Raw genomic sequence first — 14,420 nt, forward strand, 5'->3', positions numbered from 1 at the left:
GTTCGAAAGCACCCCTAAGTGCAAGTAGATAAATAGGGACCGCTTTCTAGCAGGAAGGTAAACGGCGTTTCCGTGTGCGGCACTGGTGCTGGCTTGCCAGATGCAGCTTCGTCACGCTGGCCACATGACCCGGAAGTGTCTTCGGACAGCGCCGGCTCCCGGCCTCTTGAGCGGGATGAGCGCGCAACCCTAGAGTCGGTCACGACTGGCCCTGACGGGCAGGGGTACCTTTACCTTTTTAAAATATCAAACATTAAAAACTTTCCTAAACAATGAACTGAGGGGGAGGAGTGTACCGTTCTCTAAAATAAGGATCCATGTGAAGAGCACATGGAACAGTTCTGCATTGGGAATTAGACTGTGTTGATCTGATTCACTGAATTACACAAATCATGATTCTTTGCTTATAAAAATAATAATTGTCCAATCTTAGGGGAGAGCCATGAAATGACATTACTGCTTACAAAATGTTGACTCTGGGAATTATGAGAGTTTTGTTGCTATAAACAAACAAAAAGTACTAGTCCAAGGTTTGATTTTTTTTTAAAAAAAGGATGTATTCTTGGTTATTTCTGATATACATGTGGGAGGAAGTGAATGGACAAAATATTTTTAGGGAAGCTAGCATGGAAATAAGATTTTATCGAAATATTAAAACAACTCACCTCTCTTTTGGCTGGGATATCACACTACAAATATAAAACGGGTGATTAACTGGACTGCACTTTGTGCTGGGATATGTACACCACAGGCACAAACTGTTTCCCATTTTGTGAAAGGGAGTGGTGATGCCGCAAGCTCAGGCACACAAACCACTCAAACTGCCTTACTAGATCTTTTAAGGGCCTCAGTCTCATGGGATTAATAGAGCTGCTTTTAATGTAGATACTGCAAGTTATATGGTTTGTGGATCAGTTTTTCACTTGTTAGTGGACAAGGAAGCTCATGCCTTTTGCAGCAACATGAATATTAACAGATGCTGCCTTTCCCTTGCATGATCAGAAAAGCTGCCCTTGGTGAACATCTGCCTGTTCTTCTGCTCTCACTGACTCAGAGTCAGCAAGCTTTCAGGGGGGAAAGTGGCAACCCTGTTTGTGGAACCTGCTGAAAAACTGACTAATTTTAACACACATCCAGTGAAGCAGCCATTGTAGGAAATGCGAACTGCAGACAGCCAGGTTCTTCTGGAATTGCATCTGTCCCAACTGTTTTGAACATTTGCACCAAGTATACTTTATAGTCTGCACCCCCACCCTTTCATATGAAGGTTTGATTCACAACAAGCTGTCCTAGTTTAAAACTTCTTTTTTTGTTGTTGTTGCCCTTTCTGAAAAGTACACTTCACATGCTACCTTTCACATTTCACATGTTATCTTTGTTGGATGTGCAGTAAGATGCTTTGTTGGATGTGCAGGCAAAAACTGTAACATGTAAAAACCCCTATCAAAAAGCCAGGGGTGCTTGTGGTTCTCATTCAGAGTAAGAAATCCAAGTGTGCCTTCAATAATGTGTAGAATTGTCCAAATGCAACCATATTATTTCCTATCAGCCCAAGGGCATATCTGTGCACTCCAATCAACACAACAAACTCTGAACCAGTTTCCCAGAGGGTGCATTTGCCAGTGCTGTGGTTGTGCACTTGCAAAATATCAGTGCTTCACACCCTTGAAGACTTGTCTGAACTATTGTTGTGCCTTTCTCTTCTGTAAATACAAGGGATTGTAAAGAGAGATAGGAGAGCAAAGGTACAATAGCAGAAATTCCTCCACTCTACTGTAACGTTTGTCTGGCTACTTGGATGCTTGGCACCGTGGCTAAATTCCCTGTTTAACCTGGCAGAAATCCATTTTCAGCAAATTTGAACAGTATCCTATATTAGTTACAGTTTCACGCTACAGCTGAAATTGTACACTCTGCACTCTGCGTGGCGCTTTTTTAATTTTTCAAAGCAGGTGAAATACCATTTGCGGATTTATCTGTAAATGAATGGAATTTGTCACGGAGAACGAAGGCTGCACACTAATTGGAAGGTAAATTTCATAGAACCTGGAGGGACTTGCACCGTAGAATCAGGCTACAAGGCATGTCAACGAAGTCAACTTGGAGCTTGTGATTAAATATCACTTTCTCCACAAGCCATGGTTCTTGCCATCTACCGTAAAAGAGGATCTACTTGACTTGCACCAGTTCACTCTCAGGCATAAAGACAAAATGCTTGATTACCCTCCTGGAGAATCAGAATGCGAAGGAAGAGCAGGAAAAAGCTCACACTCTTGATAAAATTCAGACATGAATTATCATCCCAATACTGAATTCCTTGTATCTCCAAAGCTATTTTATAATAATGCACAACCCTGGGGTCCACACAGACAGACATACTTTTGTTCTGAAGTTTACTTGCACTTGCTTAAAATACAAGGGAGAAGTCTTAAGTACGCACAAAAGTAATGAATTGCAGTGGAATGAATCACTAGCACAATGAATCACTCAGCCTGATTAAATGTTCTGCCAGCTATTCTCCGTCTTCACTCTCTGGAGGAACAAAGTTTAATTTTAAACAAAATCACATAAAGTTTTATTTGCCATAAAAACCAGATGTGGTATAAATATAAGTATATCTATCGGTTAACTCATGCAGCAGATAACCAGTTTCCAGAATCGTATCTAATAATGAATAGAGCTCACACACACAGTGTGCTTCGTTCCAGTCCCCCTGGAAATCAAGTTTTCTTTTACCTTGAAACACACTTAGAAAAAGTTTTAAAACTTCTTACCTTGAAGAAGCTCCGGAGAAAATACATTATGCTTAGCATTTTTGGAAAAAGGAATAAGGAGCTGTTCAACCTTTAGAATATCCAAGGCCTGTGTGAATTCCTACACCCCTGCTGTGTCTTTAGTTACATGCTTTCTTGTTGCTATTTTGGACAGACTTAGTACAAGAGAATCATATGAGGCATGCCAGGAGCTTATGCTAAGGAGTTGCATAACAATTAGGGCTTATCTGCGCTGGCTGTACAGTGCAAACAGGTTTGTTCACAGTTTGCTGGCCCCGGAGCATTTCTACTGGGCATGCTCAGAACGATAACCATTGTGTTTGCTAAATGTATAATACGAAGGACCATTTGTGAGCTCATCCAAAGGAGCTGGTAGCCAATGAGACTCAAAGGGAAAGTACATGGTCATTTACATCCTGTCCTTCTCTGCTCCCCCCCCCCCTTTGTTTTGTTTGCCAAGAGTTACCTCAATCAATGGGTATTTAACTCTTCATTTCACTCCTCCTCACTTTAGCCCTTAGCTCAGGGCAAAGAACATCCGCTGTAAAATGCAGACGCTGAAACCTCATTAAAATCTAGGCAGAAATATATCACTTTAACATCTCCGCTACCTGTTTCCAAGTACAAAAAGCCTGCATTTATATCCCACCCTTACTCCAAGCAGCTACATGTGACATACATGGTCCCGTCCCCCCACATTTTATCCTCACAACACCCTTGTGAGATAGGGTTAGGCTGACTGAGAGAGAGACTACATTCAAGGTCACCCAGTGAGCAGGGCTGGCCCTATCATTTGGCAGAGTGAAGCAGCTGCCTCAAGTGGCAGATGCTGGAGGGGAACAGTACAGAGGTGTTGGGTAACAGAGTTGTGCGTGCTACACAGTATTACTTCCAGTCGCTAACGTAGCCTGCTGCCCTCAGCGTGGTGGAGGATGTTGACCTATCTGTAGTGCTGAACTAAGATTTCTCTGCAATCAGCCTCAGTATGCAGAATGAGAAGGTGTCCCTGCCGCCTCAGTTCCCAAAGCTAGGTTGTGTGGAAGTGCTCATCACTTCTCTGCCAGGGGCAGGCAGGGTGCCCACAGGGATGCCACGTCTTGGCATTCCAAGGCAGCTGCCTCAGCCTTCCTCATGGGCCCTTCCCATTCCTGGGACTGTCTGCATTGGTTTTCAAACAAACACACCCCGAGGTAATGTAGAATCAATCTTCAATGAGCTTTTCTTTTCAGAATGAAACCACATTCTGAAGGAGAATTTTTCAGGGGCGAAAATATAAGCATTAGATCTTGATTGTCTATGGACTATGTAGAAAAAAAAGAAGCCAATCTCCATTTATTATAGAAGAAAATGCAATGTGTCCACAGACCTGGATTTCAAATCCCAGGTCAGTCACTGGGTGGCTTTGGGCAAGTTATTGCTGAATCACTTTCTTAGGAGTCAAGCAAGTAAGAATACTTCATTTGAACTAATAAATAAACTACAGAAAATGCAAGAGCTGATTGTTTCCTCCAGATGGGACTTCCTCTCAGCCAGTTCCTCTATGAGTCTGCTTTTCTGCTATGCCAATCTGCAGCCCGTTACCTGGATGCAGACAGGCTGACAAGGAGAGCAACCCCTGGGATTAATCCTATAGTACAGCTATTACTCAGCCCCCTTCTCCATATGTGACCTTCCTCACAAAGCTATTATGAGGGTAAATGAATTAAGGATTGTATTTAAATAGGTCATTGAACATGTCTCCCCAGAGTTTGAGGGATTAAGTGTTTTATAAATCAAAGTAAATTAGTAAATAGGGGTTGTCTGCTCTGTACCGTAGGGGACTTCTTAACCAATGAATTGCTCAAATCATTCCTTAAAAGCTGGAGCCAAAGGAAAATGAATTAATTATTGCAGTGGCATTTTTAAAAAGCAACATGGTTCCAAGCAACGCATGCTAGTCCCATCCTGATATCATTACATGCAAGAGGAGGCTGTATACATGTGGCTGTCCATAAGGTCCTGCCATCTTTACCTATTGGGGTGATTGTCTGTTAGGAAATTGCCTTCTCCCAAATGGGTCGGTACTGACAAAGCTGGTTGCCATCAATCAGAAATGTAGGAACGTTACAAATGCACTGCATCGTCTTGGGAGCACAGTTTCAGTTCTTATGGAGATCATGCAGCAAGCAGAAAATGGAGCAGACTTGTCTCCATTGCTCCACTAAAACCAATGGTGAAAATCGCAAGAGAGCATATTTCAGTTTAGGAGAAACTTCCTGATGGCAATAGGTGTTCAAGAGTGGAACAGGATGGCTCAGGAGTGGTGGGCTCTCCTTCACAGGAGATATTTAAGCAGGGGCTGAATGGTTATCTGTCAAGGATGCATAGTGGTATCTTGCAATGCAGATCCTGTATTAAGCTTGACATTTAGAATAGATGGTTTTGTCTTAATTATTGCATTGCATTGCATTTGTAGCCCATCTTTCTTCCAAGGAGCCTAATGTGATGTGCATGGCTCTCTTCCTCCTCGTTTTATCCTCACAACAACTCTGTGAGGTAGGTTGGGCTGAGGGACTGTTACTGGCCCAAGGTCACGAAGAAGTTTTACAATCTCCAACCGCAAGTCTTGAAGCTGCTCCAGCAACACTTCCTTGTGTGTATGCTAGCTCTCTTGCATAGCAGAGTGACGATTGCACAGCTTCGCGTTGAAAGGATCAAGTTGTGCACAGCCGATGGCAATTAAACCCTCACGGAAGCAGTAAAACTCAACCAAGCATTGTTTACTCGAAAGGCATTGACAGTCGTGTCGGTAGAAGACTATTTACAACTTTACTACCACACAGATAGTAAGGCACACTTCAGGCCTACATGCTGCCTACACACAGCTCAGCAGTCTCTCCCCTGCAGGAATTGCGCAGGTCTGCAGATAAGTGCTCCACAGCTATTTCTAAGTGCTGTAGAGTAAACAAACTTGCACCTCGATGCTTCAAGAATCTTCAAGAATCTACTCACAGTTTCTGGAAACAAATGGCTCTTTCTCACTAACTCTTAACAGGTCACCCAGTGAGTTTCATGGCTAGGTGAGGATTTCTCCCAGGTCCTAATCCAGCACTCTTAATTACTATGCCACTTTGGCAAGATCTCCAAGGTCCCTTCCACCGCTGCATTCTAGGTTGGGTGTTTTGTTTTGGTTTTGTACGATTAACAAAAACAGACACTGAATAAAGAAATGGAGATAGATGAAACATAATTGGTTCCTAGTGAGCTACTAAACCATTAAGCCCTGTATCTTTAACCGATTGTGCCATTCATTCAAACAAGATGGCATTTAAGATTCTGCCAAAGTGACTAGAGACTGGCAGAGGTTGTCTAAAGAGTGAAAAATGTCAGCTTCTTTTGCACAGTTACAAGGAGATAAGTTCCAGGGCTCAGCCCTGTCAATCTTCAATCTCTCTACTCCAATAGTTTCGAAACATTTTTGTCTACTCCAATAGTTCCCAAACATGGACCACTTGAAAATTGCTGACTTTTGTGCCCATTGTAGCAACTGTATTGCCCTGTGTTTGATGCTGTGGAATTTTTGAGGACCAATTTTTCAGCTGTTGTAGACCACCTGAATGAAGCTCATAAACCACTGTTGGTACTTGAAACACAGTTTGGGAAGCTCTGATCTACATTGACTGGCAGCCAGCAGCAGCTGTGTAGAATCTTTGGCTGAAGTATTTCAATCACCTGGTGTCTAATCCTTTTTTTATAAATAAATAAAAAGTGCGCAAGCTGGGGAATGAACTCAGGGCCTTCTACATGCAAAAGTTCTTATTTTCATTCACATAGTGCCATAGGATTGTTGTGAAATGTGTGGATCCCTATGGCTCACCTTCTCTCTTTGCATGGGTTTCCCTCCGTCAGTGTTCACGGATCAGCATTGCAAACCAAATACTGCCACATAATGATCTATGAATGTGTAGCTTTAAATATTCCACATCTCTCTATCTGCTTCTTTCAGAGGACAGAAATGCTCTAACGAATGCCCACACCTTTTCCATAAGAGTCTTGTGGGACCAGTCAGAGGAGGACTTGGGAGCGAGCTTTCTCAAGTGTAAGGAAAAGAAGGGCCAGCTGCCAACTATGACAAAAATCGCTCTCAAAAGGTTCTGAAAGGCTTGAGACTTCATGTTTCCAAGGGAACACCACCAAGCAGAGAATCATTAAGCAGCCATTATCTTATTTCACAGATAAATCAGAGGCCAGCTCTTGTCTGAAACAGAGTGCTTGAAAACAGCAACCCCAAAGGAGTATGAATTAGCTTGTGCAGAGCGATCGTCACAGTTTGAAACATGAATTATAAGGCGGAACAAGGCTGAGGTTGTAAGAAAACAAAAATCATAAAACTGAAATGTAGGGGTAGCCTCATGTGAATTTCAGTGGGTAAAATGCTGAATAAAGAGCTCATGGAAGGAAAACTTCTGGGAACCTTCTCTCTGGCACAGAAAATGATTCTGAAAGGGCATAATGAATGGGAGGGTAGGAACCATTTGCCATTCCAGAGAGGGACACAGAATGACCTTTCGTTTGTGCACAAAGAGATTGTCCCCTTTCACATGTATATATTCCACTTCACAAATATTCACTTTCTATTAAATCAGTACTCGCACTCCAAAAAGAACTTCTCTTTCTAATCAAAACCAGGACATTTTAACTGAAACTCCAAGCCAAGAATGAAAAACAGTTTCTCGTTTTAGTGGGAGGAGCAGAGACTCAAATGTTTATCCTGTACTAAAGGGTAGTTCCTTAGCTTTGCAGATGCATGCGAGGAAAGGATCTACTGGCTGGAAAAGATAATATGAATATTTCACTTGTGAATCTGTTTGTTTGCACTGTCTGATCCTGAAAATATATATTTTTAAAGATTATTTGAAATAGGCAATGAAAAACTAAAAGATAGGAAAGTGGAATAGTGATTTGTCACAAATTCCAGCCCCCAAAGAAATACGTTACAGTGGTACCTCAGGTTACATACGCTTCAGGTTACATACACTTCAGGTTACAGACTCCGCTAACCCAGAAATAGTGTTTCAGGTTAAGAACTTTGCTTCAGGATGAGAACAGAAATCGTGCTCCGGCAGCGCAACAGCAGCAGGAGGCCCCATTAGCTAAAGTGGTGCTTCAGGTTAAGAACAGTTTCAGGTTAAGAACGGACCTCCAGAACAAATTAAGCACTTAACCCGAGGTACCACTGTACATTATTAATTCTGAAAGATGGTCAGTCCCAGTTTTTTGAGACATCCCCTCCCCCAGAGCAGGGGTGGGGAACTGGATCTGGTCAGCTAACCAGATCTTTATCTCCATGTTAGGCAGATGGTCGGGGCCAACCACCTGCCAATCATTTGACAGCACAGTGATGTTGTGTGACCTATTTTCACCCCATGCACTGTGCACCACCCTCTACAGCACCACCAGTCGACTGATCATCAACACTTGTAGAGATCCATGTGCTGCACTTTGAAGTCCTGATTATCAGCTGTTTGCAGGCACTGATCTGCAAGCAGCTGATCTGCAAGACTTCCAGAGAGCTACAGAAGCCTTCAAACTTGCTTTTTGGCCCAACTGTGACTTTGCTATTCAATGTGAACCCTGTTTGCGCCTGAGCTCTGATCTGTTCTTTCTTTCATTCTTGGTCATTCTTTGGTCCTGCTGTCTCCTAGCTTGTCCTCCACTCCTGCCTTGCTCTTCAGTCCTGACATTTGTCTTGCTCCCCAACCCCATTACCTGGTTTGTCCTTCAGCCCTCACCTGCTCTTTGGCCCTGACTACCAGTTTACTTCTTGATACGTCTCCTGTGCTTCTGACCAGGCATTGGGAAGGAATTTGTTTGGTCTGTTTTCTGCTGTGGACCTACACTCCCAAACTAGTTTAACAAATATGTGTCTTCTTAAAGATGCTTTCCCCAAGTATATGCATTTCTGTACACATTATTTGACTGAACTGCCTAGCAAAATTCGGAGAAGTTCAGATTTCAAAGGATGACTGTGTTTTGGTTCTTGTAGTCTTTCAGAAAGTGTTGATTTCATGGGAACTGAAATGAATTTAAATGTGAACTGAATTAATTTCCCGTCCATCCCCACTCTTGGCTCACCTCAGAATTCTGCCCACAGCCCAGCCTTGGCACTGCCAGTCATAACCCTTATCTTTCTCCAGTGCCCATCCTCTGTGGAATCTTTGGACTTTGTTGTCAACCTCTCAATAATATTCTTAATAGAACTGCGTAACATGTTTCTGTCCTCTTGAGCAATGGGCAGTGGGAGGGAAGCGCCGTACTGAAATCCTAACAACAAGTTAGACACAAGCTAGTCATTCCCAGCAGCTCTTCAATGAGCTTTTCATTAGATGGAACTTCCCGTCAGACTATTATGGGAGACCCAAGTTTACCAAACAGCTAATCCTTGGTAATGAAAGGTTTCCAACAAAAAACCTTCTTTCCAGGGAGGCTGGGCACTTCAACATTGCCAAGCAGTGCCTAGGGAAAGTGCCAGCCGCCAGCTCATATTCTGATCACAAAATGCCAAAATCTTCAGTTGGCTATGGAAAAACATGCATTTGCTATATACACCCACACTAGGGTCTTTGGCATTTTCCTTCGTTTTCTTTAATGGCACTGATGCAGAGGCTGAAGATTATTGTTATACCGTGCCCCTACATTTGCCTATTAACTTTCAGGTCTATTCAGGGATAATCCCAAGCATTGCTTTATATTGTTAGCCAGCCCAAAGTGGTGGAGAAATGTCAGGTTGCGCCCTTTCACTGGATCTGTGCCATCTACTGTCTATTGCCGGGCAACTGTAACTGCACTTTCTGCTCACCATTCATTGCTTTGTTTCAAGTTAGTTTTTAACAGACCAGGCATTGGCTACTGTGAGTTAAAAGGGTCTGTTCTGGCAGTGCTTTATCTGCAAGTACGTATTTGAACCAACTCACTCTCAAATATTTTAGACATGTTTTCTTTCTAAGTCTCACTCATAAAAGATAGCCAATGCCAAAATTCTTTTTTTTTTTGGGGGGGTGGGAGATATTTCACACACACACCCCACTCACATTCAGTGATATGCTCTTAAATCAACAAGGCTTGAGGATGAGATGCCCTAGGCATCTGGTGTCACATGGTAACCCTTGAATATCTTGTTTCGTTCTGAGCAGAAGAGGGGAGAAGGGGAGAAAAACAACCCTCTTCATTTCCTAGTACAGTGGTACCTCGGGTTACAGATGCTTCAGGTTACAGACACTTCAGGTTACAGACTCCTCTAACCCAGAAATTGTACCTCGAGTTAAGAACTTTGCTTCAGGATGAGAATAGAAATTGCGCGGCGGCAGCAGCGGGAGCTGAAAGCCCCATTAGCTAAAGTGGTGCCTCAGGTTAAGAACAGTTTCAGGTTAAGAACGGACCTCCAGAACGAATTAAGTTCTTAACCCGAGGTACCACTGTACATTCAACCAGAGAGTGTGGATTCAGCTAGTGTGAAATAGCATTAGAGGGTGGGGTGGGTTTTTTGCATGATATCACCTGCTCACCTGTAGGGACTTTGTGCAGTTCGGAACCCCTCTGCAGGCCAGTGAGTCATGACACTGGGGGCATTGACTACCATAGAAGGGAGACATGAGTGAGTCATGACACTGGGGGCATTGACTACCATAGAAGGGAGACATGAGTAGAATGTGACTGCAAGCCAATACCTCTAGACCCACCTAGGTCAACATACAACTCCTTATGGCTGTTCTCACGTTCTGTTGCTGAAGTGGGGAATTTCCTCTGACGGAAGGGCCATAGCTTCTGTTCTGCATGCAGAAAGCCCCAGGTTCTATCCCTGGCATTGCCAGGCGGGACTGAGACTGCTCCCTGCCTGAAACCCACGAGAGCCATGGACAAATGGGCCGGCTTGAGCTAAATGCATAGGCCTGAGCCCCCCTTTTAACATATTTGCCCTGTACACGTGGTTACCGCTTGAAGAAGCCTAGGATTCTGGCAATGGTAGATAACTGAAAGCAACAAGACTTTGCCTGTGTACACACACTCCTCTTTATCGTGCACCAAGAGCAGTCCCACCACTAGTTTAGGAAAGGGTTTACACACAACATTGGTCACAATCCATATCTACCCTGTATCTGTCAGCTGTTGTTTTTAAACAAAATAATGATTTATTCTGTGAACCGCCCTGAGATCTTATGATGAGGGGCAGTATTTGAATTTAATAAACAAACAAATAAATGCATTTTGATGCATTTCCACTTTGAAAAAGAACGGCTTAGTTGAGTTTTAAATATGTACACAGCCTTAGCTCATGGTGAAACCCAAGAAGAAAAAGGAAGAGGATGCTCAAAAATAGCCGCAAATTCTCTAGCTTGAGAAGAAAGAGAAATAGCAACATTCTTGGTGGACAAGCAAACAAACCAGAAGGGATGGGGTAAGAAAAGATTAGAGGGTAAATATGACCTTGTGTCTTTGAAATATTTAACATAAGGGAGTGAGCAAACAACCATAAGGAAAGAGCAAGGAGACAAGATGAAAGGTTAACAATTGAGGGAATTAGAAATAAAAAGGCAATGACTATTAAAACCAAAAGACCAAATAAGAGAACCTAAAGGTCAAAGATTTTTTTTAGAAATAAAAAGGGCCTAAGAGACACGCTTTTACTGAAAGAGCTATGAATTAACACACAATGGCTTGGATCCATATTTCACTCCTACCAGTGGGAGGAGGGAGGCAACTTTTGCAGAATCCCTCTTTCCCCTCAAGTTCCTTGTGCCCTCCAAAAATCTCATCCGGCGGGTTGAGAGACTCCCCTGAACAGCATGGAAGGTGGCATTGGGGTCTGCAGGGGCAGGCAGAAATTGGCAAAAGTCACCTTGTTCTCTACCGCCAATGGAATCTCTCTACTGGATCAAAAACCTTCCACTGATAGAAGCAACTTTCCCATTTTCAGAAGACAAAGTTTGGATCCAGCCCAATAAGTACAGCTAGGTCACTGCCAGATGACCTGTATAATGAGCATTCATCCTGATTTGCATGCACGAAGTTTTCTGGGAGGTCAGACGACTTTGGCAATTTATTGAACATTCATTCTGATTCATTTGTAGGAAGGTAAAACATCAAGCATTATCCATAACATCTGGTATAGTTCTCCATCCTTTTCCTTTTTCCCACCCACACAGTTTTGGAGGGAAGTGGGTTTGATGTGCAAGAGCAAAAATAGCACAACTTGAATTTGCCAGTAGTTGATTCAGTCCCACCTAAAAATAATGATAGTCTGGAAGTGCCTCTTGATTCTAGATCTCTTTGGGCCTTCAGCCTGATGACACGAGGGTCCTTCCTCATCCACACCTGATCTTCAGGTGCACATGGAGATAGCAGTGGGGATGTGGAACAACAATTGCATGTTGCTGTGACTTTTATCTCACCATAAACAAATCTGACTAAACGTTGAATAAAGAGTTGATGTCATATAGCCTCCCCCTAATTTTTGTGCAAACAAATCAGGATGAATCCTTAGTAAAACACTTGTTTAAAATATCTGGAAAGATCTATGGCTCTCTGTTTTATGCATTCCAATCTCTACTAGTCAAGGGTAAGCAAAAGACAGATTTGACAGTACATGTCACAGGCCACTGAAATCCAACGTTTTAGGCAGTGCTCTTTGTATTTCAGCAAAGAATACAGGAGTTAAGCCTATGTTTGTGTACATACTTGTTCGTATTTATCCAGCTTGCTGATGAAATAGGAAATGTTTACATAATGAAAATAAATCATTTTAGATGCAATGACAATCTTGACTACTGAAATTAGTAACGATACTGGATGAACCAGTTGTGCTTGAAACATAACATTCTTTGTACTTGGGAGGTAACTTTTCGTTATCTTAAAATATAATCTAAGGGTGGTATTGGTGGTATTCAACTTTGTTTTATGCATGGTAGGTGCAGAAAAATTAATAAACATAACTAAGTTGTGTCCATTAATTTCAGTAGGTTAACTCTGAACAAAATTAGTTGAATACCACACTAAGCACGCAAAATAAATTCTATTAAAATTCTCATAACTGATTGTCATCTACACTTGTATACAATTGGACTACACTTTGAATCAAGATAGCAAACATTTCAAAATTGCACTGATTTTACCCACTGATTTCAAAACTGCGCTGATCTTTGGTTTCTTAGGACTTCCAAGCAATGCCAAATTTGAGGCTGCTGGTATAAAATAAGCAAATCTGCACAGTATTCAAGAACATTAGGCATTTCACATGGTGTCTCCTCCAAAAACAAGTCAGCCTGCTGCTTCAGAGCCAAGAATGTTTCTTCTGATGAGGTGTGCGTTTATTGGCCACCAGAGGGCAATCTGTTCATATTTTTACCAGAGGAATCATGTTGCTAAATATGCAGAACAGAGTTTGTTTTAATAATGAGCGTGAGTGTGTCCACTGGATAACATAACTTATCCTGGATGCTGGAAAAGAAAGTAAACTGCCACAATTGGCACCAGTTAAAACTGGATGCAGAGCAGTAAACTTATTTTGTTCTGCGTGGTGAAAACCATGAAAGTAACAAGGCACACAAACGCAAACAAATATTTCCCTTCCTTTTTGGATAGGCATAAATCATTCTGAAAAACTTTGGGGAATTGGAACAGCAGGTTTTAGTAAAGTTCAAGCAAAGAGTGGCCTTTGGCTGTTTTTACCAAGAGAGAACTAAGAAGGTTCCAAAGCAACCTGCTGGGATAGCTCAGTTGGTAGAGCATGAGACTCTTAATCTTAGGGTTGTGGGTTCAAGCCCCACAATGGGCAAGAGATTCCTGCATTGTAGGTGGTTGGTCTAGATGACCCTTGTGGCCCCTTCCAACTCTACGATTCAACCCATCTTAAATAAAGCTCTGTTTCCATGTAATTTGGAATTACAGAATGTGGCCCCTCTGGTGTCTGACAGCATGTACTGTTTGCTATAGAAATAGTAAAAAATGAATGGGTTTTTTAAACGTGGATTTTTATTGTTTTTAATTTGTTACACAATAAAAAAGTATCTAGATGGACAATAAATCTGCTTGCTGCTATTGAATGAGCAGAGCACTTTAAGCAGCTTAGTTCAGAGCATTTTATTTTCCAGGTTCTGGTGCCAGGCCACTGTGCAAAATGCTGACCAATCCTTCTTAGAAGCCTGCAGTGCTGCTAAACAATGAAAGCAGGAGCACAGAAGCAGAACACTTGCAAGGAAAGGGCATATTGAATGAGCTGGATTTAACAAACAAAAACCCATCAGCATCCTCTTCCCTTGCCCTTTTGACTTGCAAACAGCACCTTGACAGTGGCATGAAAAGTAACTATGTTATATATGTTCTAACATAGTTGAAGCATGTTGTTTGAAAGGCATTTGTTAGTAAAGGACAGTTTCTAATGTTTAGTGGGGCTCCAATCTCCAGTAGTTAACAAGAGGTACAGCTATCAGCAATTTATTATCTCAGAATAGGCTTCAGTAAATCTGTTCTGTCAAAGGTTGATATTCCATTCTCTCAGTGCAACGTCTGAAACAAAGAACTCACACAATAGTTTGAATGCAACCATAAATTGAAAAATTCTGAATGTATTTTGACTGTCTTCTTCCATGGTCATCATTAAAAACTTGTCCT

The 14,420-nt window shown here is 42.2% G+C and overlaps 3 protein-coding genes across 13 annotated transcripts in view; 1 reads left to right on the forward strand and 2 right to left on the reverse strand.

Annotated features, from left to right (window-relative positions):
• The window catches only part of ARHGEF4 (Rho guanine nucleotide exchange factor 4), a 155,228-nt gene that overhangs the window by 135,381 nt on the left and 5,427 nt on the right, over positions 1 to 14,420 (reverse strand). For 2 of the 3 annotated variants that reach the window (XM_083443442.1, XM_083443441.1), the window contains exon 1: positions 2,775 to 2,983. The exons of the other annotated variant lie outside the window; for it this stretch is intronic. In XM_083443442.1, coding sequence (XP_083299568.1) covers positions 2,775 to 2,813 — 39 coding nt within the window. In that variant the 5' untranslated portion in view covers positions 2,814 to 2,983. Of the gene's footprint in view, positions 1 to 2,774; positions 2,984 to 14,420 lie in introns of those variants that run through there. 3 annotated transcript variants of the gene reach the window in all.
• GPR148 (G protein-coupled receptor 148) overlaps positions 1 to 14,420 on the forward strand; it is a 97,534-nt gene that overhangs the window by 23,451 nt on the left and 59,663 nt on the right. Inside the window, exon 3 of one of the 9 annotated variants that reach the window (XR_014512047.1) lies at positions 6,760 to 7,391. The exons of the other annotated variants lie outside the window; for them this stretch is intronic. The gene's annotated coding sequence lies outside the window, so the exon portion shown is untranslated. Of the gene's footprint in view, positions 1 to 6,759; positions 7,392 to 14,420 lie in introns of those variants that run through there. 9 annotated transcript variants of the gene reach the window in all.
• KLHL6 (kelch like family member 6) overlaps positions 1 to 14,420 on the reverse strand; it is an 88,304-nt gene that overhangs the window by 7,481 nt on the left and 66,403 nt on the right. The gene's annotated exons all lie outside the window — the stretch shown is intronic.

The sequence above is a fragment of the Podarcis tiliguerta genome, assembly GCF_965153285.1.
Source record: "Podarcis tiliguerta genome assembly, chromosome: 5".
Taxonomy (NCBI): Eukaryota; Metazoa; Chordata; class Lepidosauria; order Squamata; family Lacertidae; genus Podarcis; species Podarcis tiliguerta.